At 42.4% G+C, this 25,377-nt stretch overlaps 1 protein-coding gene across 2 annotated transcripts in view; it reads left to right on the top strand.

The window, feature by feature from the left end:
- The first annotated feature begins 331 nt into the window (after nt 1–331).
- The window catches only part of kcnd2 (potassium voltage-gated channel, Shal-related subfamily, member 2), a 70,808-nt gene continuing 45,762 nt past the window's right edge, over nt 332–25,377 (top strand). For both annotated transcript variants that reach the window (XM_067490668.1, XM_067490667.1), the window contains exon 1: nt 332–2,105. In XM_067490668.1, the coding sequence (XP_067346769.1) occupies nt 997–2,105 (1,109 nt within the window). In that variant the 5' untranslated portion in view covers nt 332–996. The remainder of the gene's footprint in view (nt 2,106–25,377) is intronic.

The following is a 25,377-nucleotide window of genomic DNA, read 5'->3' as shown; positions in this document are numbered from 1 at the left end:
CTGACGTTGTCATTTAAGGATTTGCTGTTTGTTTTCTGTCACCGAGCAGCTGGTCTGATCTGAATACTTCTGACTGTGAAAACCACAAAAACCAGTTGGGAGACCTATGCGCTCCCGTTGGATACCGCAACCCGTTGTCAACACCCGGGGCTCATTATCAAACAAACCCATGATCGCCGTGTGTCCGGGAGCACAACAGAAGTGGAGAGCGGCTGGTTTCTGTCACGACAGTCCGTAAACCCGTGGGGTTTCTCCACCGACACGCCCCGGCCCAGAGAGAGTGGCAGAGAGAGGGGGGGGGGAAGGAAAGCAGGGAGAGAGAGAGAAATAGGGAGGGAAAGCAGGGAGAGAGAGAGAAATAGGGAGACAGAGAGTGAGTGAGAGAGAGAGAGAGCGCAAACAGCGTTTTCCCTCTTGTTCTCTCTGCACCGGCACCTGTGTGACCGGACAACACACCGAGCACCTTCTGTTTTCCGCCGCTGTTTGGTTCGTTGAGAGGCTCCTTCCCGCTGCAGCAGCGTTGCCCCCGTCAGTTCCCGCAGGAAAACGCGTTGCTACGCGGGATCACTTCGTGAACCGGGAGCCGCGAAGGGGAGCATTTCTGCGGGGGATCTGTGTCAGCCCCGTGTCCCGGTGTGGAGCAAGGGATTTTGTTGACGCCTGTTGGACTTGTTGCTGTATGAAAGGCGCCGAGAACCTAGCCACTGGGGGGAGAACTGCCAGAGGAAACGGCTTTTAAAGGGCTTATCCCGCTCTAACAGACACTGACCGAGCTGTAATGAGGACGCACTGACCACATGTGGTTCCGTTTGGGTTCGCAGTGATTCCTCGGTTTATGCATCGAGCTCGTGCGTAAATCCAGCCCTAGAGAACCTCACTAAGTTGGCTCCATCTGTCTCACGGCTCTGTGTCTTCTGGCTCCCATGTCCCGTCGTTGCTCCGCTGCTCCGTGAACCCCCTTCTAGCGAGCCCCCCCTCCACAGCTCCAGGAGCAGCATGGCAGCAGGAGTGGCGGCGTGGCTGCCTTTCGCCCGCGCGGCGGCTATCGGCTGGATGCCGGTGGCCAGCGTGCCCATGCCGGTGCCCCCAAAGGAGAAGCACCGGGGGCAGGACGGGCTAATCGTGCTGAACGTGAGCGGCACAAAGTTCCAGACGTGGCGGGACACGCTGGAGCGGTACCCGGACACGCTGCTGGGCAGCTCGGAGCGGGACTTCTTCTTCCAAGAGGAGACCAACGAGTACTTCTTTGACCGCGACCCGGACATCTTCCGTCACATCCTCAACTTCTACCGCACTGGGAAGCTGCACTTCCCGCGCGAGGAGTGCATCTCGGCGTACGACGACGAGCTGGCATTCTTCGGCATCATCCCGGAGATAATCGGGGACTGCTGTTATGAGGATTACAAGGACCGGCGACGGGAGAACCAGGAGCGGATCCAGGATGACGAGGAGATGGACCCAGACGAGCTGGTCTCTGCGGACATGAGCTTCCGGGAGTCCATGTGGCGGGCCTTTGAGAACCCGCACACCTCCACCATGGCCCTGGTCTTTTACTACGTAACCGGATTCTTCATTGCGGTGTCGGTGCTCGCCAACGTTGTGGAGACCGTCCCGTGCGGCAGCGCGCCCAACCGGGTCAAGGAGATGTCGTGCGGCGAGCGATACGCGCTGGCCTTCTTTTGCCTGGACACGGCGTGTGTCATGATCTTCACGGTGGAGTACCTACTGCGCCTGTTCGCCGCGCCGAGCCGCTACAAGTTTGTGAAGAGCGTGATGAGCATCATCGACGTGGTGGCCATCATGCCTTACTACATCGGCCTCGTCATGACGGACAACGAGGACGTGAGCGGCGCCTTCGTTACCCTGCGCGTCTTCAGGGTGTTTCGAATTTTCAAGTTCTCGCGGCACTCTGCGGGACTGCGCATCCTGGGCTACACGCTGAAGAGCTGCGCATCTGAGCTGGGCTTCCTGCTCTTCTCCCTCACCATGGCCATCATCATCTTTGCCACAGTCATGTTCTACGCAGAGAAAGGTTCACTAGGAAGCAAGTTCACCAGCATCCCTGCGGCCTTCTGGTACACCATTGTTACCATGACAACATTGGGGTAAGTGATGCTGGTGTGTGTGTATGTGTGCGCGCAGGGGGCGGGGCCTTCGCTCCTAATAAAATGGGTACACATGGTAAAGTGAAAAGTATGCTTAGGTTTGTGTCCCTGACCTGTTGCAGCCTTTCCTTGTGGAGTTTGCATGTTCTCCCCATGCTTATTTTTCCTTCCACAGTCCAAACACATGCATGTTAGGTTCACTGGTGACTCGATAGTGTCTATATAGGCTCCTGCTCCGCCCACAACCCCACACAGGATAAGTTGTCACAGATAATGGAGGGATGGAGTTGGAGAAGAGAAAAGTCTAGTTTTGTGCTGCTCAAAAAAAAAGCAGATTTTCTCTTGAGGGAAGATTCTCATGAAAGTATCTAAAAGTTGGACAAAGATGTATAACGCGTTGTGACTGACGTGGTGCAGTGTGGGGACCAGAGTGGAAGCTGACGGTGCCCAGGTTTAGTCTAAGCTTTGAGCAGCTTCTGGAGGAAACTTTATCACTGCAGTCTCTGGTTTCCATGTTTGAAGCTGCAGAAACCAAACTGAATTTTCTGTGTCCACCTGTTCCATGTGCAGCAGAGCAGGAACTGATCTGCTGGTTGCTCTCTTCTGTATTTTGCCGTTACACATGAAGTTGACAAAAACTACACTGTCGCCCATAAAGTTATAATACATTTATTTTTCCGACACATTCCTCTGTTTTCCAAAGGTTAATTGTGGTTTAATTTTCACTGTGTTATGTTTGGAAGAGCTTGATCGATAAAGTTTTGAGAAACTTTATCTATCAAGACTAAATCACATTGTCACAATAAATCCATAAGAAGAGGTAACAAATATTTTTTCCAACTTTATGGGTAACAGTGTAGTTTCCTGTTTCCTGTTGTTGGGGACACTTGTCTCACATTGTCTCCAGTCTTGTGAGTCAGCAGAAGACAGTTAATCATCATCATATTGATCTTTGGTTCTAACTGGGGAAACAGGAGTGGAGTACTCTGCTAGGCAGATACTTTTGCTGTCGGATGTCAGCCTGCACGAATATACCATTGCAAAAAGCTGCAGTTTAATTAAATTAAGCATGTTTGTGTTTGAATTAGATAAGATGCTCTGTCATTATCTCCCCCCCAATAAAGAGAGGAGCCGTCAGTCAGTTCAGGAATTGGAACATGTGGCGTGTGCAGTCACATGACTTTCCTTGTGCAGTGCAGTGTTGCCATCTTAGCGACTTTGTTGACACTGGTAGCAGTGATCAGACTTGAGGACCACTGCAGTTTCCACTGGGCTTTTGGCAGCAGATCCTCAGAGTCTCCCTTTCTCAGCCACACAGGAAACTGAAAACATGTTGTTTTATGTCTGTAGTTATCTGAGCCCTGATGGTGACTGGTTCTGCTCCTGTCTGCTTTACGTCACTAACATCAGGATTCTGGCAGCTGTGTTGGCCTGTTGCTGCCTAAAGTTTACAGTCAGTCAGAAGAAATGGACTTGTCCAACTGGGTCTGAAGGAACAACCTCAAATCTACAGCTCAGTCTACCGCTGAATGGGTACTGTGTACTGGCAGTACTTGTACCACAGAGATCAGAAATAACCAGTCAGACTCAGTCAGTGTCTTTGAGGATAATAAAATGAGAATATACAGTAGATACAAACACCAGCACATCTTGATGTCTGCACCTTAGATATTAAATCTCCTGCTATGTTCAGGTGTCTCTGATTCCTCAGCAGTGTGTGTGTCTGTGTGTGTCTGTGTGTGTGTGTGTGTGTGTGTGTGTGTGTGTGTGTGTGTGTGCATGCATGTGCGCACAGCTATAGTAGCCTCTCTGTAACCTTCATCTGCATTGAGCATGCTCAGCAGATTAAATCTCCTCAGCTGCATTTGATTCAGTTTGGGGATGAGACATAAACCTGCGTCTGTCAGAGGTAAATCAAATCTGCTCCTCCTCTGTTTTTCTTCTTCTCTTTCTCCTCACCAACATGTCCAACTTCTCACCGCTTTTTAATGGGCTTTGCCTGATAAAACTGGGAAATAGGCATTAAATAGTTAAATATTATTCTAGTGTTAGTTTGATGTGAAGCTTCAAAGACTTAATGGAAAAAAACTAGATTTAATGCTGTCTGTTTCCTGTTCTATCACTTTTCTGTCCTCTGCTGAGATGCTGAAACAAAAATTCTACACACTTTTTTCTCCTATTGAAAGTTTAATTTTCAAATTATTCAGCACCAAAGACATTTACATTTAGCAGATGCTTTTATCCAAAGCTACTTACAAGTGATGTACAAGGCAGCAAAAATCTAAGTCCAGGAGAAAACATCAAAGCAAAGTCCTATCGGAAAAGTGTTTCATGAGACGCAAGTGCAAGAAAGAGCAGAAAGGAAGTTGTTTTTTAAATATTTTTTAAGAGATTTAAGTGCATAGGAAGATGCGGAAGAGTTCTGTTTTCAGCAGTTTTTTGAATATTGGGAGTGAGTTTGCTGAGCGTGCAAAGTTTGGTAGCTCGTTCCACCATCGTGGGATCATTGCGCTGAAGAGTTTTGGTTGTTGTTTTCTGTGTGGTGCTGGGAATAGACGTCGTTCGTTGGCAGACCGCAGCGGAAGGGAAGGATTGTAGACCTGAATATGGGAGTTAAGGTAAGCCGGAGCTGTTGAGGGGATCACCCTGTAGGCGAGAGAGAGTGCTTTTGAGTCCTTTTATGGACTCTACACGAGTCCTTTTTGGCTGATTAAAAATGAGGCGAGTTGCAACGTTTTGGTTCATCTGCAAGGGTTTGATTGTGGATACTGGTAACCTCATTAACAAAGCGTTGCAGTAATCAAGATGAGATATGACTCGTGCCTGTACAATGAGTTGGGTTTTACATTCCGTGTGGTAGGATCTGATCTTTCTGATGTTGTAATAGGGTAAATCTGCCTGCCCTAGAGACTGAGGAGATGTGGTCCTTAAAGAGCTCAGTTGGTTGTTGATGATGACCCCAGATTTCTGCCTGACTTAGTGGGGACAATCAGGGTAGACACTCAAGAAATGCAAGGACAACCCCAGACCTTCTTCTGAGCTGCAGTGAGCCGACTGTGATGGAAAAGCAACTTTTTTCATTTACACTCAGGTGTGTGTCTTTCTTAACTATGTCCTCAGATGGACTTAAGTCATGATCTAGAAAAATTACAGCAAAGAGGACAAACCTGACCACAGTTTGCAGCCACAGGAATGTGTCTGAATAATTTTGTATCTGACAGATTTCAGTTTTGATAAAGAATTCCTTTTGTCATAAAACTTGCAAAAAGCGACTGTGTCTACTTTGTGTAAATACCTTGTGTAACCTCTCTGTAGCTTTTCAAACAACTTTGTCAAAGAAAAAGTACAAACAGGGACAAAGTGTGGCTGTGTGGGAAATGTTAATCATACATAGTCATTAGAAAGAACCACATTTCTCTGTCCTCACTGCAAACAGCTCAAATGTTTCAAGATTAAAAGAAAAGCTTTTTGATGGGATGAAGCACTAAGTAAAACCTGCAGCAGGAAGAAGGTGTCAGCTGACGTGCTCTTTGTGCTCCTGATCCTGTGCATGTGTTCGGTGACAGTAATGAGTCATTGTTACACAGTGTAAACACATACACCTGCTGCTGCTCTGATTAAAGAGCCTGGAGCAGACTCGGACTCTGCTCCATAACTCAGTTCATGGAGACAACTCATCAATATTTTAGTTTTTACCAGGGAGAAAAAGCAGCATGATGCAAAGTTCACTTCACCCTGAAAAAAGCCAGCCTCTCATCTGTTAATGTCTCCACACAGGTGTAATGTGGCCTATTGTACAATCAGTGACAATCATTAGAATCTGCTGCAGCTGCAAGTTAACATACAGTGGTGTATGTGGTGGTGCATTGGTGTAAATGTGACTGGGATCAGAACCTGAGGCTGGTACCACACATGGAATCACTGAACTCGGCTTTTTCTGATCAAATAGAGAAAATGTTCATCAGCATCTCCACATGTTTAATCAGACCTGAAGCTGCAGTTACTGCTTGAGATCATAAACGAGGTCTCAGCTTCACTGATGAACTGATTTACTCTGTGAGAAAGGCGATGGTAAAAGTCTCTCTGTACCTGGGGTCTATATTCAGACAAATATTATTTGTGAGGGAGGCTTCCCTCTGTGTTTTTGTAGTTCCCAAAAATGCAGTAGAGTGACACGTCTTAACTCTAGAGGATCCCATCATGTCAGGGTCACATTGTCCCCATTTTTTCCTTCATTCAGATCAGATCAACAATCAGAACCTCCAGAACTATAATGCTATATTTTTACAGTATAAAGTGGTTAGGTACCAATAAGGTAAAGATAAATAAGGTAACATTGGGAACTTCAGACAAAACCCTCTTGTAACATCTAAGATGTGCTGTGGTGGCTCTCAACCACACACTATTTATACTATTTGACATTATCGTGATTCTCATGTTGGTGGTAGTTGTGGAAGTTAGTAGGGTTTCAGTCTGTTGGTCTGTGGCATAAATTGCAATGTATTTTGTTTAGTCCCTGTCTGACTTTTCGTTTTCGTTTGTTGCATCATGTACAGTGACACTTCATACCTTCATCAGGGTTTTGATGTTTTGTGTTTACGTAATGCAAAAGCAAAAGTTCACCAGGAAGATACTGAGGGATTATCCCCTCATCTGTACCCCGGATGCTAAACTTTTTAATCCTCCAGATAAACACAAAATACACAAATACGTGAACAGTGACCCTGGCAAAAAGCTTGTACTGTAGATCAGCTCCGTCTCCTCCGTAATGCATTAGAAGAGCTTAGTCAACAGTATATACAGCTGTGCCCAGATGTAATGAGCTCTGACAGCTGCCACCTCACAGAGAGCCACAGTCACCGCTGACAGCAAATACATGACCAGCTTCATTTTCCTGCTTCACCCTGACACTGTGAACACACTATGAACACACTGCTATTGCTGTGTTACGGCCGCAGACTGTGTGTTGATGTGTTACTTCTGGTTAAAACACACTGACTTACACACACATTTATTCAGCTGTTTCCCTTCAGGTTGATGTGCAGCTTCTGTCTCTTATTTCCGTCAGTAATCATCTTCATCTGTCGGTGTCTCTGTGGATCAGTGTAAAACCCTCAGTTCTCTCTGACCCTCCTGCTCCTCTCGTCTTCCTCTGATTGCCTCATTAGTTGGTTTATCGGGAGCGAGTGAGGACGATTAAACTCTGTGCTCCTTTAATTGGTCTGTTGATGATCATTCAGCTGCAGCAGCTGTCACTTCCCAACACACTGAGCATCATCTGTCATGTTAATCTGTCATGTGCTGCTCCAGATTTTTTTCACCAAATAACTCAGATCTGTGAGGTTTAGAGAAGTTACACAGATAATCATGATTTCTTTCAACATGTTTTGTTTAGAGCCAACTGAGCACCTTTCTGTGGAGGAACCAACTGTGTATTTACAGTTTTGCTGCGTGATATGATTTCTGTTGTGCTGCAGTTCACAGATGGATCCTTTGACATTATCCTGTAGAGTCTAACCTGACTTTACATGTACCGCCCAGAATTCATAATTCCATCAATGATAGGTTGTCTTGGTCTAGAGGCAACAAAGCAGGTCCAGATGCTCACTCTGCCACCACCATGTTTCACATATTCATGGGTTCTTCTGCTTGGTTCTTCTGTTCTTCTGCTTTGGTGAGTTTGTTCGTCACCAAACAAAACTTTCCGCATTGAAGACAACAAATTCTAGTGTGGCCTCATCATGTCCACAGAACTGGTTGATCCACATGGTCTTCAATGACCCTGATTGAAACATCAAATGAACCGATAATCCTAGGTTCACATACTTTTGCCTCATACAGAAATGTAAGACTGGATCATTTTGTGCAATAAATAGATAGACATTTGTTCAATTAGTTTCCATGTATCCAGTTTTAGGGCTTGTGTGGAAATCTGATCATATTTGTTGAATTAATTTACAAACAAAAAAAAAATGTGAAGTATTCCCAAACTTTTAACCACTACTGTAGTTCCGTGTTACTAATCAAGCTACTTTCAAACACAGATTATTTGTGTGTAAATAATTTTCATTATATGCAGATGTAAATGGAAAGCAATGTTTACTTGCAGCTGCAGGAATGATTCGTGAAAATCGGAAAATGGTCTGGAAACTGATAATCTCAGGCCTGTAGCTGCAGCAGAGGAGCTGCAGAACTGAGGTGGTGAAGTGTGCCGGTGATTATAGTGTCATGTTCCAGGGGTTCCAGCTCAATGTACAAGCACACATGTATAATTTAGTCACATCACCTCTTTCTCCTGCTGTTAGAGACGTGATCACCTGAGACATGAGGGCGAGAGACTGAGACACATACAGAGAGAGAGAGAGAGAGAGAGAGAGAGAGACGTGGGCTCAGATGTGGTCTGTTATTTTTGCAGTATCATTGGAACATTTAGTGTTGCACTAAAACACATGACATCACAACATTGTCACTCCCAATAAAAATATTTACATCTATCATTTTCATGTAAAATACAAAAACTCATTAAATGTTTGTGGGTAAACTTAACTGAGCTAGCAAAGAGCAGGTTGGCCTTTATTGAACCAGCAGGCAGCAGTTTTTGTTTCTTTTCTTTCCGACAGGTCAACTTGAAATATTTAACAGAGGTTAAAACTTTTGTGCTGAAATTGCAGAAAGTTTAAGGATAGAATCTTGCCATCGGACGGGTTAGTGGATCAGTCCCTAAAATCAGATCTTGATGCAGATTGGATCTCTTGTGCTGCTGTTATTGATTTTCATATTAAATCTGTTACTTGTGTTCCTCTTCTTCGTGTCTGGGTTTAGTTTCTTCTCCTGCGCTTCAGTTTTTCCTTGGCTGCCTTTTCTTCTTCTCCTCTCTCTGTGGGATAATATGCCGTTAATGCTGCTAATTAAATTAATGCATTAACTGCTCAGAACACACACACAGGCTTTCACTCTGCGTCAGAGTGATTATTTTTAATGAGCTCTGTAATGAAGCCACCTAAAGGAGCAGCCGAGTAGAAAAGATGGTTTTTGTTATCAAAAGACAGTTTGACTACTTCTGTTTAATTTGGAAATTAGCCTTTTAATGACGCTATGAATGTCTCAGTGCCAGAGTCGGGGAGATTTTTTTACCATTTACCATTTTTGGATGCCAGACAATTAGAGGAGAGAAGAGCAGGTTGTTGAAGAACTGAAGGTGGGGTGGAGTTTATAAAAGGCATGTTTGTTATTGAGCAATGAGATGCTAGGGACCTTATAACTCAGCAGTGGATTGTGGTGGAAAATCAGGTTGTAGTAACATATCTTCTAATAAGACCACAGTTTTTCCCTGACTGTACTGTAAATTGAACGGTACAGGATAATATAAAAATTATTATTTATGACTCAGTTGAATTGTGATGCACATGCTGGTAACCTTTTTTCTGTGCACAAGCCTCAAACTGTCAACGATAATGAATCTTGAATATATGCTGTGATCAGTTCTAATCAGTTCTAATCAGTTCATCCATAAATCCAAGTGGATGTAATGAAATTCCCTCCCTCCCTTAAAGCTGAAACGATTGAAGAACCAGTCAATCATTGCACCACTGAGTGAGGAACCAGTTCAAAACCAACTGGGGTGTGCCAGTTATAATCAGCTCCGTTCATTGTGCAGCATCTCGTTTGGTCCTGAGGTGAATTGGAGCTCCGCTGTGGCTCCAGCTTCGCGTCTCTGCTCTTTTTAAGATGTGGTGAAAGTGCTGGCTGTTGGGTTTGTGTCAGATCTGCATCACACTGTTTCCTCCATTGTTCTGCTGACACCAGCTGATATGAAAACCCAGAATGCTGAGATAAAACTGAAGAAGAAAGCCCGGGCTCTTTGGGGTGTATTTATCTTTCATCTCCCAGTGTTTCTTTAAATAAAAGGAGGCCTTTTTCCTGCGGCTGAGTGTGTGTTTGTGTGTGAGCTGCAGCTGTGCATCAGCGTATTTAGCCCTCTGTCATTGATATTCACAGCCAGCTCTGGATCAACGAGCGCTAACACTCTGCCTATTATTTCATTTCTGCTGTCTAAAAGGAGAAGCCGCGACGTGGCTAAATTGTTTTCCGGTCAGTTTGGCTGACTCGCCACAAAGGGAAGAGGAGGGAGAAAGAGGATGAAGAGGAAACAGAGGGAAATGATTTAGGAGATACTACAAGTCTTTATGGATCTGAACATTTACTGGCCAAAAAAAATTGCTAATCTCAATCAAACATTAGGTTTCTTCTTTTAAAGTCACTTAAATTAAGACCCAGAAAACCGTTGTGGTGTGTTTTCTTTCTTCCTGTGTTGCTCAGTTCTTGCTCTGCAGCTCTGCACAGCTCAAGATCAGTCAGTCAGGATGAGAGTGACAACATGTTAAACCACTAAACCAACACTGTTTGTAGTGACCCAACGGGGGTCATAGATCTGGTGATCTTAGATCTGCTTTCCTCTTTTTGACACGAAGTGAAACACAGCTGGCGTTGTACAGTAACCAACATCCCCTTCCTCTATCATTACTGTCCTGCAGAAGTCGCGATGTTTAGCCATAAACAGAGCTATGCTGTGCTGTAAAACTGTAGAGTTCTCGATAGACATCCGTCTGAGACGTGGTGTCAAAGTTCTTTTCTGCAATATCAGAGGATTCAGATTCACTGTTGTGATAACAGAGACAGCGTCAGAACAATTCAGAAGTAGTTATTTTACTGTGAACATTTTAACATGTTGTTGTTTTTACATGTTTTAGTGACTCTAGACTCAGGTTCAGTATTTTATCAGATCACATTCATGGTTACTTCTAAAAACTGTTAATTTGACAAACATGTCCACAGTCAAATCTGAAATAAAGACACAAGTGAACATTTGTGTGATCGCCACAGACTGCTGTCAGGTTCCTGCAGAAACCCTGAGTGATGGCTTTGATAATGTTCCATTAAGAGAAGAAAATGCTGATAGGACAGTTTGAGGGTTTGGAGACTGAGTGTTGTCACTGAGGAGAAAGAAAAAGCTTTCAGGTGAAGACAGATGAGCAGGGACGCAGTCTGAAAGGTGACATGCAGAGAGAAAATGGAGGTAAAAGGACAGTGTGTGTACATCACGAAATAAACTTTTGTTCTTAAAGTACCGAGAACTTTGAAAATGACAGCTGAAAATGCATCAAAAAGGTTTTTTTTTGTTTCTCTCATGGACAAATTGGACATGTTCAGACTGGGTTTGTGACTCTCTAAGCCAGTGATGTGACGTTTGCAGTTACATGAAGGTGACACCATGATGTAATTCCATTGGATTCAGTCTCTCCTCAGATTTATTGTGGCAGTTTTCTGTTGTTCATTGATGTAAAGTGGGATTTGTCAGTCTGTCCATAGTGTTTTCTAAATCCAGAACACTTCCACATTTTGTCTCTGAGAAAAGACACTTTATCCAGTGTTGCCTGTTGTCCAGAGAACTCCAACTTTGACAGAAACCTGGATGCCTCTGGTGGCCATGTTAAAAATGATATACCAGAACAAATCCTAGTGTGGTTTCAAACACACAAAGTTTAGGCAAACAGAACAAGATTGAGAAGACGAGGCCTCATTGAGGTCTTACACACATTCCTGACAACAGCTTAACATACAGGGGTATCACTGTTACACTGTGCATCAGTGACATCAGACCACGTCGTCCAGGAGAGATCGTTAATGATTCTATTGTCGTATTGTCTATAAACTGATCATGAGTACAAAGACTAACAAAGACCAACAAAGATCCTCCTTTGTGGAAACCAGAGGAGGAAAAACATCACCTTGACTCATCAGCAGCTTGAAAATGAGAAAATGCAGGAGCAATTCTCTATGAAAATGAGTCTTCATGTGCACAAGTTAACTTTAATGAATTTTGACTCATTTTCTTACTTTTGTTTGTTCTTCTTCAGACGCAATTACTGACACACACCAAACAGTGTTCATGTATCTCCTCAGCTTCATGCTGGATTCAGGAAGTTCTCTTCTAATCTGAGCTGGTCAAAGCTTAAACACAGAACGTCTGAGCTGTGAGCTGATTGGAGAGTTGCTGTCTGAAGGTTAATAACATTTATCCTTTATCTTTAATTAACATTTATCCATTCAGCTTTATTTTAACGAAGTCTCGTAGATCAGCATCCGATGATGGTCAGTATGTGTTTTTAAAGCATCACTTGAGCACATACTGACACTGTTGCTCGACTGGTTTTGTTTGTTTCACTGAGCCTTGTGCGTCTCAGCGGAGTGAGAAGCTCGATAAAAGTCAATAAAACACAGTAACAGGGTGTTTTAGGAGAAATTACAGAGTGTGATTGATGTTCTCCAAGAACAGAAACAGTCTGTTCTCAGCTTTTATGATGTTTTTCTCATTAGAACAGAAGCTCCCCCGACACACAAAAACACAAATGTAAATCCATTAAGAGCATCATCACTGCAGCGCCCAGATACAGGAAACACATTAAAGCCTAATATGCTGATTCCACCTCTAGAAATCTGACAAACAATAAGGAGACCAGGCAGGAAACGAGGCTCAAACTGACTCTGCTGCTGGAACATAATTTTCTTTAGGCTTTGACAATAAAGTGTGTAGTTGTTGTTGTCATCGTTTGCTGCAGATTTTCCCATCTGTGCAGAGGTGAACATGTTTCACGTCCAATCTGAGCTCCTCGCCGCATCTGTATGGACTAGAAAACCTTTAAGTGTTGACAGAATAAACAGAAAGTGCAGCCGATTTGTTGCACTTACCACACAAAACGAGAACAGAGGAACAGAGGAGGTCGCTGGAAATAAGCATCAGATAGAACGAGCTGTAAAGGAATAAGAACAGGAGTGTTTCCGCATCAGTGGTGGAGGAAACATTCACACCCTGTAGTGAACGTACTGACTAATGTTTGTTCTGTTTGTATATGAAGAGCAGAACATGTTTTTCTGTCATTTTTATTGTGGTTTGCATAGCCCTGCTGTAGATTCATGACTGAACCTGTGTGGACGCATAAAGACAGAAACGTGGACGTTCTTTGTGATTATTGGCTTTGCGAAGCCCAGCGTTCTGCTGGTTGTGTTCAATAAATCCCAGTCATTGTGGAAATCATTTCCCCTCCCACAGCTCATCATGAATGGACAGTAAAACATGTTCCTGCCTCATGTTGAAACAGACCAGGTGGCTCCTTGACAAGATAAACCTGCTGCAGAATCCAGTTTAATTGGTGCGTGTTTACTTTAAGCATCAGAGTGAAATGTCTAACTCCGTACGCCATCTTTCCCCCCCATTTATAGCCTGAATATGAGAGAAAGGCAGCAACTGCAGCTGCTTTGTGTTTCTGTGTTTGAACATCAGCAGCAGCACAAACACAAGCAGAGATGGCGGTCAAAGGTAAATTAGTTGCCGTGGCGACAGCAGGGACCTGACCGGCTGATTGGTCCTAACCTTGTTAGGTCTGATGAGACCTGATGCCAAATGGATGTGTCGTTCTGTACTCCACAGGAACAGAATCAATCCTCAGTTTGTCTCTTTTCTTCTTCTCTTCCTTTAAAGTTCCAGCATCAACAAAAGCTTTTGTTGGTTTGAGTCATTTCCCTGCAGCATCGTGCTGTCACACTGATTTATTTCAAAAATAAATTCTCTATTCAAACATCTAAGAGGATGGAGTTACTAACGCATCGTCCAGTGCTTTTACGAGTTAATCCAGGACATGATCCTGTCCTAAAGGAAAGAAAAAGCCTGCACATAATAAAGGTCCACAAACCCAGAGGATGAAGTGACACTAAAGTAATGAATCTGCTGCAGGATGACGCTCTTTCAAGGACTTCCAAGACTTGGTAACAGAGTCTTTGAGAGAGACTGGTGTGTGTGGATTCATGTCTGTAGTGTCTCCAAGAGTCCTGGAGAGGAGTCGGCGATTGGGAGCAGATATTTTCTCCCCACAATTACTCAAAGACGGAAAAATCACCAAAAACAGACTGAGACTCAACAAAAGTCAGAACTCAAACAACAACACCAGCTGAGTTTTAGAAATAATTCAGTAGCTTCAGTTTTTCAACGTTATTTGACCAATTTAACACATCTAATCTTTTTTAGATCAACTGGAAGCAGATGAAGATGATAAATCCACTGGTTCTGGATTGGGTGAAGAGACTGTGACAGGAACTGTGTGTTTGCTTCTCCTCCTCCTGCAGCTGCTGCGTGACAATAGAGCCCAAAATAGAAGTGACAGTGTTGTCTCTACTGTCGTCCACACACTGAACCTGTCAGGAGAAACTCTGCAGGGGAGGGCAGAAACCCAAGACAGCTTAGACCAGGAACCTTAAAGAAGTCCTTAATCTGTCAGGTTCCAGTCTTTGTGGCTACTTAGACAGGAAGTAGTTAAAGAAGTGGAGGAAAAGACAGATGGGTACAAAGCATCAGTTCTGACAGGCAGCAGGTACAGAGAAGAAATTTCTGTTTCTGCTTGAAGCTGCAGGAAAACATCTGGAAAACATCATCCTCACACAGTCTTGTGTTTTCTGCTGCTGCGACTTTGATTCTATTTCTAGTTTTTAATTTTCCTCCTTTTGCTGTGAAATTGAAATCTCAGTAAAAGATTAGGTTTGTTCATTTCCACTGAGAGGAAGCAACAGCTGATGTGAGTGAGGAGGTCGAGGCTCCAGTCTGAGAGAGAGAGAGAGGCCAGTGTGTGTGTGTGTGTGAGAGAGAGTGTGAAGAGGCTGAATGAGGCTAAAAATACAGGAGCAGCTGCTGCTGAAGCTTTTTATTGTCTTTTTATTGACTGCAGGAAAGCAGACGCACAAAGGACAACACCAGAGCTGTTACACCGTCCTACACTGGAATATACTGTGTATATACCGTCCCCATCCAGGTTCTCTGGCAATGTCCTTTAACAGTCAGATCAAATCCTTGTAAATCCATCTGTGACCCATTGAAACATCAGCTGTTTCCTCCAGAATCTGACTTCGTGATCCAGATCCTGGAGGTCCTGGTTCAAACACGGGAGTTTAATCATCTTTAGTTTCATATCTGTTGTGAATCAAAAAATAACAGGGAGAATGTGACTGCAGGATCCTCTGGAGTGAAGATCTATCACAGTTGCATTATGGGAAAGGAGAATAATCTTTTAATCTTTCTCTCTGTAATTTATTGAAGCTTTTCACAGATATGTTGGTTCTCACTGGAAATGTCACTTTCTCAGTAGTAGCTGTTATTATTTGTTAAACATGTTTTTATTTTTTTAATTTTTTTTTAGTTAATTTTTTTTTTTTGTGGTTGTTATTTCCTGTCTAAGAGTTCCTCTGTATGTGGGTACCTGTACCTGTGCAAATGGCAGCCAAACACCTTGACTAACTTGACGAACTTCACCTTTAGTTTCTTTATTGTTTGATCAAACATTTGACTTTGCTGACAGCAGATTTTCTCTCCTGATTAATTGAAACCTGGAACCTTCAACGTCACCATTCATCAGTGTTAACGGGTTATTATTTCACCCTTAGACAGGTGTGTGTCCCAAGAGGTAATTACAGCACCAGGTTTCACCTTGTGTCCACCTTACACCACGATAGGGGGACATGTTTTTAGTTTATGTGGAAACAGCTGATAACAGACATCAGACTGACAAAAACTCTGAACAAGGTTTGGTGGATCATTGTGAAGCTTCCACTGGACACTATGGAGTATCTAGCTGTCCTTTAGGTGGTTTTAGGCATGCTTGACGTACAGTGGATTCAGAAATAATTCGTGCTTAACTTTTTCCATATTTTGTTATCTTACAGCCTTATTCCAAAATGGATCGAATTCATTATTTTCCACAAAATTCTACAGAATGAATTGAAAGACACTCAAAATTGAGCTCTGGTGCATCCTGTTTCCACTAATCATCCTTGAGATGTTTCTGCAAAATGATTGGAAATTCAGTGGATTAGACATGATTTAGAAAAGCATACACCTGTCTATATAAGGTCAGTTAACAGTGCATGTCAGAGCACAAACCAAGCCATGAAGTCTAACAAATTCTCTGTAGACCTCTCAGACAGGATTGTATCAAGGCACAGATTTGGGGAAGGGTACAGAAAAATTACTGCAAAATTGCCGGCCAGCCAAACTGAGCGATCAAGAGAGAAGGGCCTTAGTCAGGAAAGTGACCAAGAACCCGACGGTCATAGTGGAAGAGCTGCAGCGTTTCTGTGTGAGGAGAACTCCACCAATCAGGCCTGTATGGTGGCCAGATGGAAACCACTCCTCAGTAAAAGGTACATGACAGCCCACCTAAAGGTTTCAGACCATGAGAAACAAACATTCTCTAAACTCTTTGACCTGAATGCCAAGTGTCACGTCTGGAGGAAACCAGGCACCGCTCAACACCTGGCCAATACCATCGCTACAGTAAAGCATGGTGGTGGCAGGATCATGCTGTGGGGATGTTTTTAGCGGCAGGAACTAAGAGACCTGTTGATGAAGACCTGCGTGCAGAAGTACTGCAAAAAAGAATGGGAGAAACTGCCCAAAAATAGGTGTGACAACTTGTAGCATCATACTCAAAAAGACTTGAGGCTGTAATTGGTGCTAAAGGTGCTTCAACAAGGTATTAAGCAAAGGTGGTGGATATTTGTGTACATACTTACTGTAATAAGTTTTTTTAGATTTCAAACAAACTTCTTTCACATTGTCATTACAGAATATTGTTTGTAGAATTTAGAGGAAAACAATTAATTGAATCTATTTTGGAATAAGGCTCTAACATAACAAAATGTGGAAAAGGTTAACCACTCTGAATACTTTCTGGTTGGTTGTGGTCCGCTTGAAGTTCTGATGGTCCTCTTCAAGGTTCTGGACTGTGTTATATGAGCCACCTCATCAGCTGCTGTAGGTCAGCACCATGAGAACCTTCGTTTATCTGAGAGATTCACAGAAAAAGAAGAAAACAGTTTGTTATTAATTCTGGGCTTAACTTCTACGCCTCCACTGTTTTTATTCCTACAAAGAATGAATATTTTCTTTGTCCTAGTCTGTAGGATTAAAGCTTCTGCAGAGAATCAACAGGCAAAAAAAGGATTCAAATGACTTGTTAATCGTTTGTTCTTTCGCTGGTTACAGTTTCTGTGCAATCAGAACAAAAAATCACAACATGAATGAAGGAGCAGGTGGTTTACAGGTGAACAAGAAATAGAAACCAATAATGGTGATGTATGAGAAAAACATGAATTAACAGTTATGATAAAAGCTGGTTCTCGTTCTTACTAGAGGTGCCTGTGTGTTCTGAGGTTCCTTCAGGGGTTCTAGTGGTCTCTGTGGACATTTAGAGGATGTGTGTAATTTTGCACACAACTAAACAGTAATGAAAGTAAATATGTCAGAGCTGCACAAATAAAAATAATAAACTAAATATTATACTAGGATAGCAGGACTCTGAAGATGCGAAGATGAATCACCTCAGAACCTCATGTTTCGGTTCTTTGTCTTTAGTGAAGAACCGGTTAGTGTCTCACAGGAACAGCAGAATCGTTCTTATTAATATATTAATACAAACATCATGAGCACTGTGTTGGTGTGTTAACGTGCACTATGCAATTTAACTGTTTGTTTCTCCTCATTTCTCTGGGCTTTACATCCATCTCTCTCCTGTAATGTTCCCATCAGCATGATATGCTGCAGGTGGGAGATCAGTGGTTTGTTTCTATGGCAACACAACAGATCACGTGAGGAGACGATGTCTGTTCGAATCCCATAGTGACTGAGTCAGTGCTGAAACAGGCTGCAGAACACTTACAGTAAATGTTTTCTAATGTAAAAGGAAATATAAGTCTGTTATCTTTGTAACACACAATTTTGTAAACGTTCATAATAAGATTCAATCCATTCACATTTACATTAATTGAGACTTAATGTAAGTTTGTAAAATGCCTGAATATTCAGGACCTTCACATGGACCATAATAAAACACCTGGTTTCATTAAGGTCCATGTGTATTTAGGAAAAGCCAGATAATGGGAAATAAAAGAGAAATATTGTGATTGTGCCTTCAGTGTCCACATATTTTTAGCTAATTTCTACCAGTCTTAAATTATGAAGAACAGGGCTAAAGTCAACCTGTCCAGGTGTGCTCCTGTGCTCCTGCAGTTAGACGCTAAAGTGCTGATGTAGTGGAGTCTCTGCAGTTAAACACATCTGTTATTTTCAGGACACTGCAGTAGATTAGTCGATGTTATCGGGAGGAAAGTCGTTTGTTCCCGTCAGGCGTGTGGCGCTGACGTTCACCTTGGGAGAGAACCTAATCGTAGAGATAAAGACATAATGTGATCTGCAGTGTCCTCCGTCCTCACCTCCACCTGCAGGGTGGTGTGACCGCTCCACAGCAAGGCGGGATTGAAAGTTCTTTGAGGGAAAAAATAGAGGTGAGAATAAAAGTATGCAGGAGTTTTAGAGGAGATGTGAAAGGGAGTGAGGCTGGACTCTGATTGGATGATGTGGTCACATGACAAACCACAGTAAAGACCCACTAAATACAGAAAAAGCTGAGGGATAAAGTTAAACCAGACGATCAGAAGTCTCCTCGCATCCAGTCAAGTCCCCGACCAATCAGGGATCGGAGATTGAGAAAAACTCACCAAGGTTTGAAAATCACCTGCTGCAGGTCATGTGACTCATTAATAAACACACAGGTCAGTCAGTTTGCGCAGAGGACAGTGCTGTCTCTGAAAAATGTTTATTATGACACTGAAACTAAACTTTCTTATTTTATTTATATGTCAATAACTGTAGGATTCCTATGGTTTGATTAGCCATCAGAGGGTATTAAGGAGGAGAAAATGTGTTTAATTTAAGTTGGTTATTAAAAGAAAACCCCTGAAAATAAAACCCCTCAATACGCATGTTTTAATAGTTTATTCTTTAACTGGGATGAACATATAGCAGCTCGATGAAGCTATATTTGTGTCTTCTGACGTTGATTTATTGATTTAATTTGTGTCGTGCTAAATTAAACAAATCAATGTAAAAATGAGAAAATAATAAACTTTAGTATTTATAAATAATTTGGTAATTTGGATAATTTGACAGTTTAAATTGAATTTAAACTCAAAAAAACTAATATATTAACTTATTATATGTATTACATAGTAAAACTATAATACAAATCGTAAAGAACAGAAATTAATTTGTTTGGGCCAATGTTTCATTTTAAATTTAAATAATTGTCAATCATTTTTCTCAGCCTCTTTAAACTGAATATAAATCCTACATCAACTTGAAAGAGACGAGAAAGTAAAAAAAGAGAATGAAGCTAAGTTGTTCATTTTTATCCTCTTTTGTTTTTGTTTTACGGCTCATCTCTAAACCTGCACGTTTCCTGTTATCTGTAATAACTCGGCCCTGATTTCTGTTTTTCATATGCCTGTGTTATTTCCCCTGCTCTTGCAGAAAAAAAAACATCATCAGCTGCTGCAGGTCCACACAAGAAGAGAACAACAAGAAGAGAAGAAAAAACGGGATTTTTGTGTTTCTCTTCTGGGGTTTTAAATTATTATCAGTCAAAGGCTTTTTATGTCGTCAGTAGCTCAACTTCACCACCTCCACTCTTTTTAATCCTACAGAGCAGAACAAAAGAAGATGGTCTTCTTTGTCCTGGTTTGTAGGATTAAAACCTATCCAGAGAATCAACAGGGATCAGATGACAACATGTGACAAAGATGTCTCTGCCAAAAAAAGAAGAAAAAAACATTAATTCAGAATTCAAATCACTTCTTTATCCTCCGTTCTGTCAGTGCAGTCTGAACAAAGAATCAGCCACATGAGTTAACACACAAAAACTAAAACAGTCGTGATAAAAAAATAACTTGATTGATTTCGTGGGGTTTAGTTACAAATGTGGTCTTTAAAACTGTCATATTTTGACCTTAGAAAGTAAAAAAAATGTTTGTGTTTGCATACAATTGTCAACAGATTCTCTATCAGCACTATGCAGATACTCCTGCTGATATGTGGATGTGGAGCCGCCTGCAGGTTTCTCAGTCTGATGAGGAGGTGGAGGAGAAAATAAAAGCTGATCCCAGACTCAGGAATGTTTCTAATCCTTTTATTCCCATCTCTGTGCTGCAGATGAACTTTGAAACCTTTGCGCTTTCCTTCATCAGCTGCTTGTTTCTCCACCTCCTCCTCTGGTTCCTGTTTCGCTCAGACTCTGCTGACTGCTGCAGTAAAAGCTCGCCATCTTATTGAACGCTAAATCTGCTTCAGGGTCAGCTCATCCTCACATCGATGAGGGTCAAAGGTCAGAGTGTGCAGGAGCCTCGGAGACCGACACAATGGACTAAAGAAACAAAGGAGTACAAGTACTAATGAGCCAGGCCTTAGTTACTATGTAACTGTAAAAACCCTCTGAGCCCTGGTGAACACAGTAGTACGCTGGTAGAAATTTCAACAATATATCAGCTGGAGTGTTGATTTAGTCATCTGTATGGAGAGGAGTTTCTATTATTTTTGTCGGAGGTAAAATCTGAAGGTTATGAATCAATATCTAATGTTTTGTATAAGATCACTCCTCGTTCTTCAGTCTGTCCCCTCCAAACTGGCGGACGTCATCAAAGCCACTTATATGACCCTCACCGGACCGACTGTCCTCTTTGTTGGATACCTGGTGGTGGTTGGACGCTGCAGGTGATCAGACTGATTTTAAACCAAGTCACGACACAAGTGCACTTCATTACTGAACAACACTAACAACAGAACCAGTCTAACGCCCAGGCCTTTATTTCATGACTAAATGTCATGTCTTTTAAAAGCTGTGGATCTGGTCTGTTTCTGTCTCTGTTTATTAGAAAGATCTGTAATAATTTATTGTCATGGACAGGAGGACACTAGATGTTGCATGTGTTCATATCAGTTATTCGGTCACATATGAGGCTGAAGAAAGAAGAATCAATATGTACAAATAGTTTTTGCTGACACTGTTTTGCAGTCAGACACTACAGGATAAATTACCCAGTATCCCTCACACAAACAGTTGTTGGGTCAATGTGTGTTTTCAGATTGGACGACAGACCATTTCTTCTCCTTTCTCCATATTCTGAGGCCACGACTGACACTGTTCACTGACAATGTTCAGAGTTTTGTGCTGCAAAACTTTTACTGACACTGACTGTTTGTGAACTTGAAGTTTAGTTGTGGATTGTTGAGTCTTATGGAGGTTTTCAAATCAATTATTCCCACAATTGCTGTTTTTAGTGTTGAGGTTTATTAAAGTCCTATCACTGTCGAAGTTAATTTAAACACAGTTAACCTAATGATGTCCAATTTTTTTTTCGTGCATCTCTGAATTCCTGTATTGTCAAACTGAAAATTTCTGTCTTTTTTCTGAGATGGACTTCCTGGTTTTGTCTTCTCAATGTGGAGAGAAGTTGTTTAGTTCTTAGCTGAAGGGAGTGAAAACTTTAGCTCACTGAACACACTGAACACACTGAGACTTTCAGAACATGAATAAATGATGCAGTTGAGCCTCACAGAAACCAAACTTTGGGAGTGTTTTACAGAACACTTGAAAAGTGAAAAGTGCACAAAACTTCTTTATTTGTTCAGAGTGAAAAACTTGACAGCTTGTTTTATTCAATTATGAGCTCAGTTGTGAGATTGTTATGTTTTTCATGTTAAACTGCAGTCAATAAAACATAGAGTATAATATGCATCACTCAGAGCCGCTTCTACACTTAAAATAAGATACATTTGGTTTTCAGCTCTTTTCAATGGAGTTTCTCTTTGACACATAGTCAGCCTCTGCAGCTGCATTAATAATACAACGAACAGTGTGTACAGTACACGGGATACTCCCCTTAATGCAGAAACAGAGGAAAATCATTATTAAAAAACTCTAAAATATTAAACCAGATTTCAGTGGTGGATTGAGGGAAACTACTTCAGTACTATACTTGGACACAACACAGGGTTTTGCAGAATCTTCCAGTTTCACGATTTGGCTTGTTGATAGAGACGTTCATTTAATAATAAATAAACGTTTAATTAATATTGTACACACTTCCTCCCTGATACTCTTTTAGATTAAGAGTTTAAAGGAACAGCTCAGCCTTCGGTTGTTGACACAGTCAAACAAGCACGTCTAAAATCTGCTCTCATTCCATGTTAGAAATCAAATGTTTACCTGCTGTTGCAGCTTGAGAGCTCGGGGAGCAGATGCTGTGTGTTCAGAGCAGGACTTGTCTTTGAGCAGAAAGGTTTCTTTATCTCTACTCTGCATGAACTTGTGCTTCCTGCAGCAGCTGTTGAACATCTGTTAAATATTAATGTCCTCACTCCAGAGATGGACTGAAACTACAAGTGAGGGAGACAAGTTTTACATTTCCCTTACAAAAGACAAACACATTATTTTAAATCAACCTGCACAGGCACATTCAAGGTGTCACCTCAGAGTGAGGTCCAGTTTAGTTTGGAAAGGTTTTTCGTTCTTACAGGATTTGCTTAACTGCAGTCCAGGTCCAATGTTCTCCTCTTTTCTTCTTCTTGTGTTTGTTGGGTTCAGTATCTGTGTCTCTGTTTGAATGGTTCCACACAGGCCGCAGACAGTAAGAAGCTCAGTGAGATGAGAAGATAAATGAAGTGGGACATTGAGCTGCAGCAGACTCACATTAAAACAAACTGTTTTCAGAATATCTCAAAGACGACACAGTCCATCCTTTGGTCTGTGACGCTCTGATAATAGACTCATAAGGCTTAAAACACTTGGTGGCTCAGCCTGACGTGTTCATTTACTTCAGGGTGGACAATAAATGATATAACCAGTTTAGTATTTTTTCTTTAATATATTGTGTGTTACTCATAAATACAGTTTCTCCCATCTCCACTGAAATGTTACTCTAATAGTGTCCTCCACAGTGTTGTCCTCTTCCACTTAATCTATATTAAGTGTTTTAGGGACTTCATTCATACAGTGAAATTGTGCTGATAGCCACAGGCTGAATAACAAAGTGTGTCCAAATGGACGTACAGGTTGTCAAACCTTTAGGTTATTCGGCCTGTTACGTTTACTCTAAAGTTTAGAGTAAACGTGATTTTAAGCAGTAAGAAGAGAAAATGCATAGTGATACTCGAGTGCCCTCAGATATTTGTAGAAATGTGTTTTTCTGCAGGGATTCACACTCTGATGAACAGACTCAACTAAATGAAGTCAAACTGTTAGAAAACCTCGTCACATCAGCACCGAGGCAACAGGAGGAGAAGGAGGAGGATGGGGTTTCCACAGCGACAGCAGCATCCCTCAGGCTCATCGTGGTGATTACCCCACAAAACAATCAGCCTCCACTTCCTCTGCCCAAATTAGGCAGCAAATGCAATAAAGTATGTAGAACACGAAGAACACGACAATTAGAAAGCTGCAGATGTGTTTCCTGTCTGCTGGAGGTGCCTTGAGGTTCTGCAATCTGTTCTCCCAGCAGCAGAGTCAATTGTTTCGATCAGCTTTATATGGTTAAAAGCTGATCTAACGGCAGTGGATCTGACATAAACTGGATCTGTTTATTGTTTTATATCTGTTCAAGGACAGAGACAAACAAGCGCTCGACACAGAGTCAGATCAGATCAATATGATGACTGAAAGCAGGTCGTATAGCCTCAAAACACTTTTACAGGCCTGAAAGGCATTAAAAACAAGTTCTGCGTGAAGCATGAGCAGATGTGGAAGATGTTCCTGTGGTTCTGAAGGAGGCTGCACGGGATTACATGTCCTTGGAGGTCAGAATGAGGGTCCAAAAGCTCCTTTCGGGTCCTGGTCCTGTTGATGTGGAGGTACTGAATGGGTTCCAGTGACTGATGTTGCAGTGATCTTTGAGAGCAGGTCTTTAAAAGCGCACTGGCTTTAAGGGTTCTTGTGGAGGTTCCGGGTTGTCTTGATCTACTCTACCTGTTAATTTCAGTGTAAATGTGCATCTGTGATTATAACGCTGCTAAGAAGAGAGATCTGTGTAACACGTGTCAGACTGAGACCTGTTAACCTCACTAGTTTCCTCCTTTCCTCTCAGCTGCTGTAATGCTGCTAATGACTTTTTGATTCTACATGGTGTTTGGTTGTCAGCTCATTAATTTTAAACCCTGTTTTTTGCTCCTCATTTGTTCTTTTCTTTATTACTCTGCTCTTTCCCAGTGTGAATAAATCAAATCTACATTTAATTAGTTTGGATCCTTTAATGCAACCGCAAGGGGGCACAAGCCAGTGTCTTCTTGTGCCAGTCCCAAGTCTGGATAAATGCAGAGGGTTGTGGCAGGAAGGGCATCCGACGTAAAACACATGCCAAATCAAAAATGCGAATCGTGACAAAGGCTTCCATACCGGATCGGTCGGGGCCCGGGTTAACAACGACCGCCACCGGTGCTGTTGACCTACAGGGTACCGGTGGAAATTGGACTACTGTTGGTCGAAGACGAAGAAGAAGAGGAGGAAGGTGTGTTCGTAGGCAGAGAGAGAAGAGGAAAGCTAAGAATGTAGGACTGACAGTAGGGACTTTGAATGTTGGTACTATGACAGGGAAGGCTAGGGAGTTGATCGACATGATGCAGAGAAGGAAGGTGGACATACTGTGTGTCCAGGAGACCAGGTGGAAAGGTAGCAAGGCTAGAAGCTTAGGAGCAGGGTTCAAGTTGTTTTACCATGGGTCAGATAGGAAGAGAAATGGAGTAGGAGTTATATTGAAAGAGGATTTTGTGAGGAATGTTCTAGAGGTGAAAAGAGTATCAGACAGGTTGATGAGCCTGAAGCTGGAAGTTGAAGGGGTGATGTTCAATGTTGTGAGTGGTTATGCCCCACAGGTAGGATGTGAGTTAGAAGAGAAGGAGAAATTCTGGAGTGAGTTAGATGAAGTGATGCAGAGCATCCCCAGAGGTGAGAGAGTTGTCATTGGTGCAGATTTCAATGGGCATGTAGGTGAAGGGAACAGAGGTGATGAGACTGTTATGGGCAGGTTTGGTGTTCAGGACAGGAACGCAGAAGGTCAGATGGTGGTTGACTTTGCAAAGAGAATGGAAATGGCTGTAGTAAACACTTTCTTTCAGAAGAGGCAGGAACATAGGGTGACGTACAAGAGCGGAGGGAGAAGCACTCAGGTAGACTACATCTTATGTAGACGTTGTAATCTGAAAGAGATCAGTGACTGTAAAGCATTGGTAGGGGAGAGTGTAGCCAGACAACACAGGATGGTGGTGTGCAAAATGATGCTGGTGGTGAGGAAGATAAGGAGGACTAAGGCAGAGCAGAGGACGAAGTGGTGGAAGTTGAAAAAGGAA

Source organism: Channa argus, chromosome 21 (assembly GCF_033026475.1).
Source record: "Channa argus isolate prfri chromosome 21, Channa argus male v1.0, whole genome shotgun sequence".
In the NCBI taxonomy this organism is placed as follows: Eukaryota; Metazoa; Chordata; class Actinopteri; order Anabantiformes; family Channidae; genus Channa; species Channa argus.
This window is presented reverse-complemented; position numbering and strand designations above follow the sequence as displayed.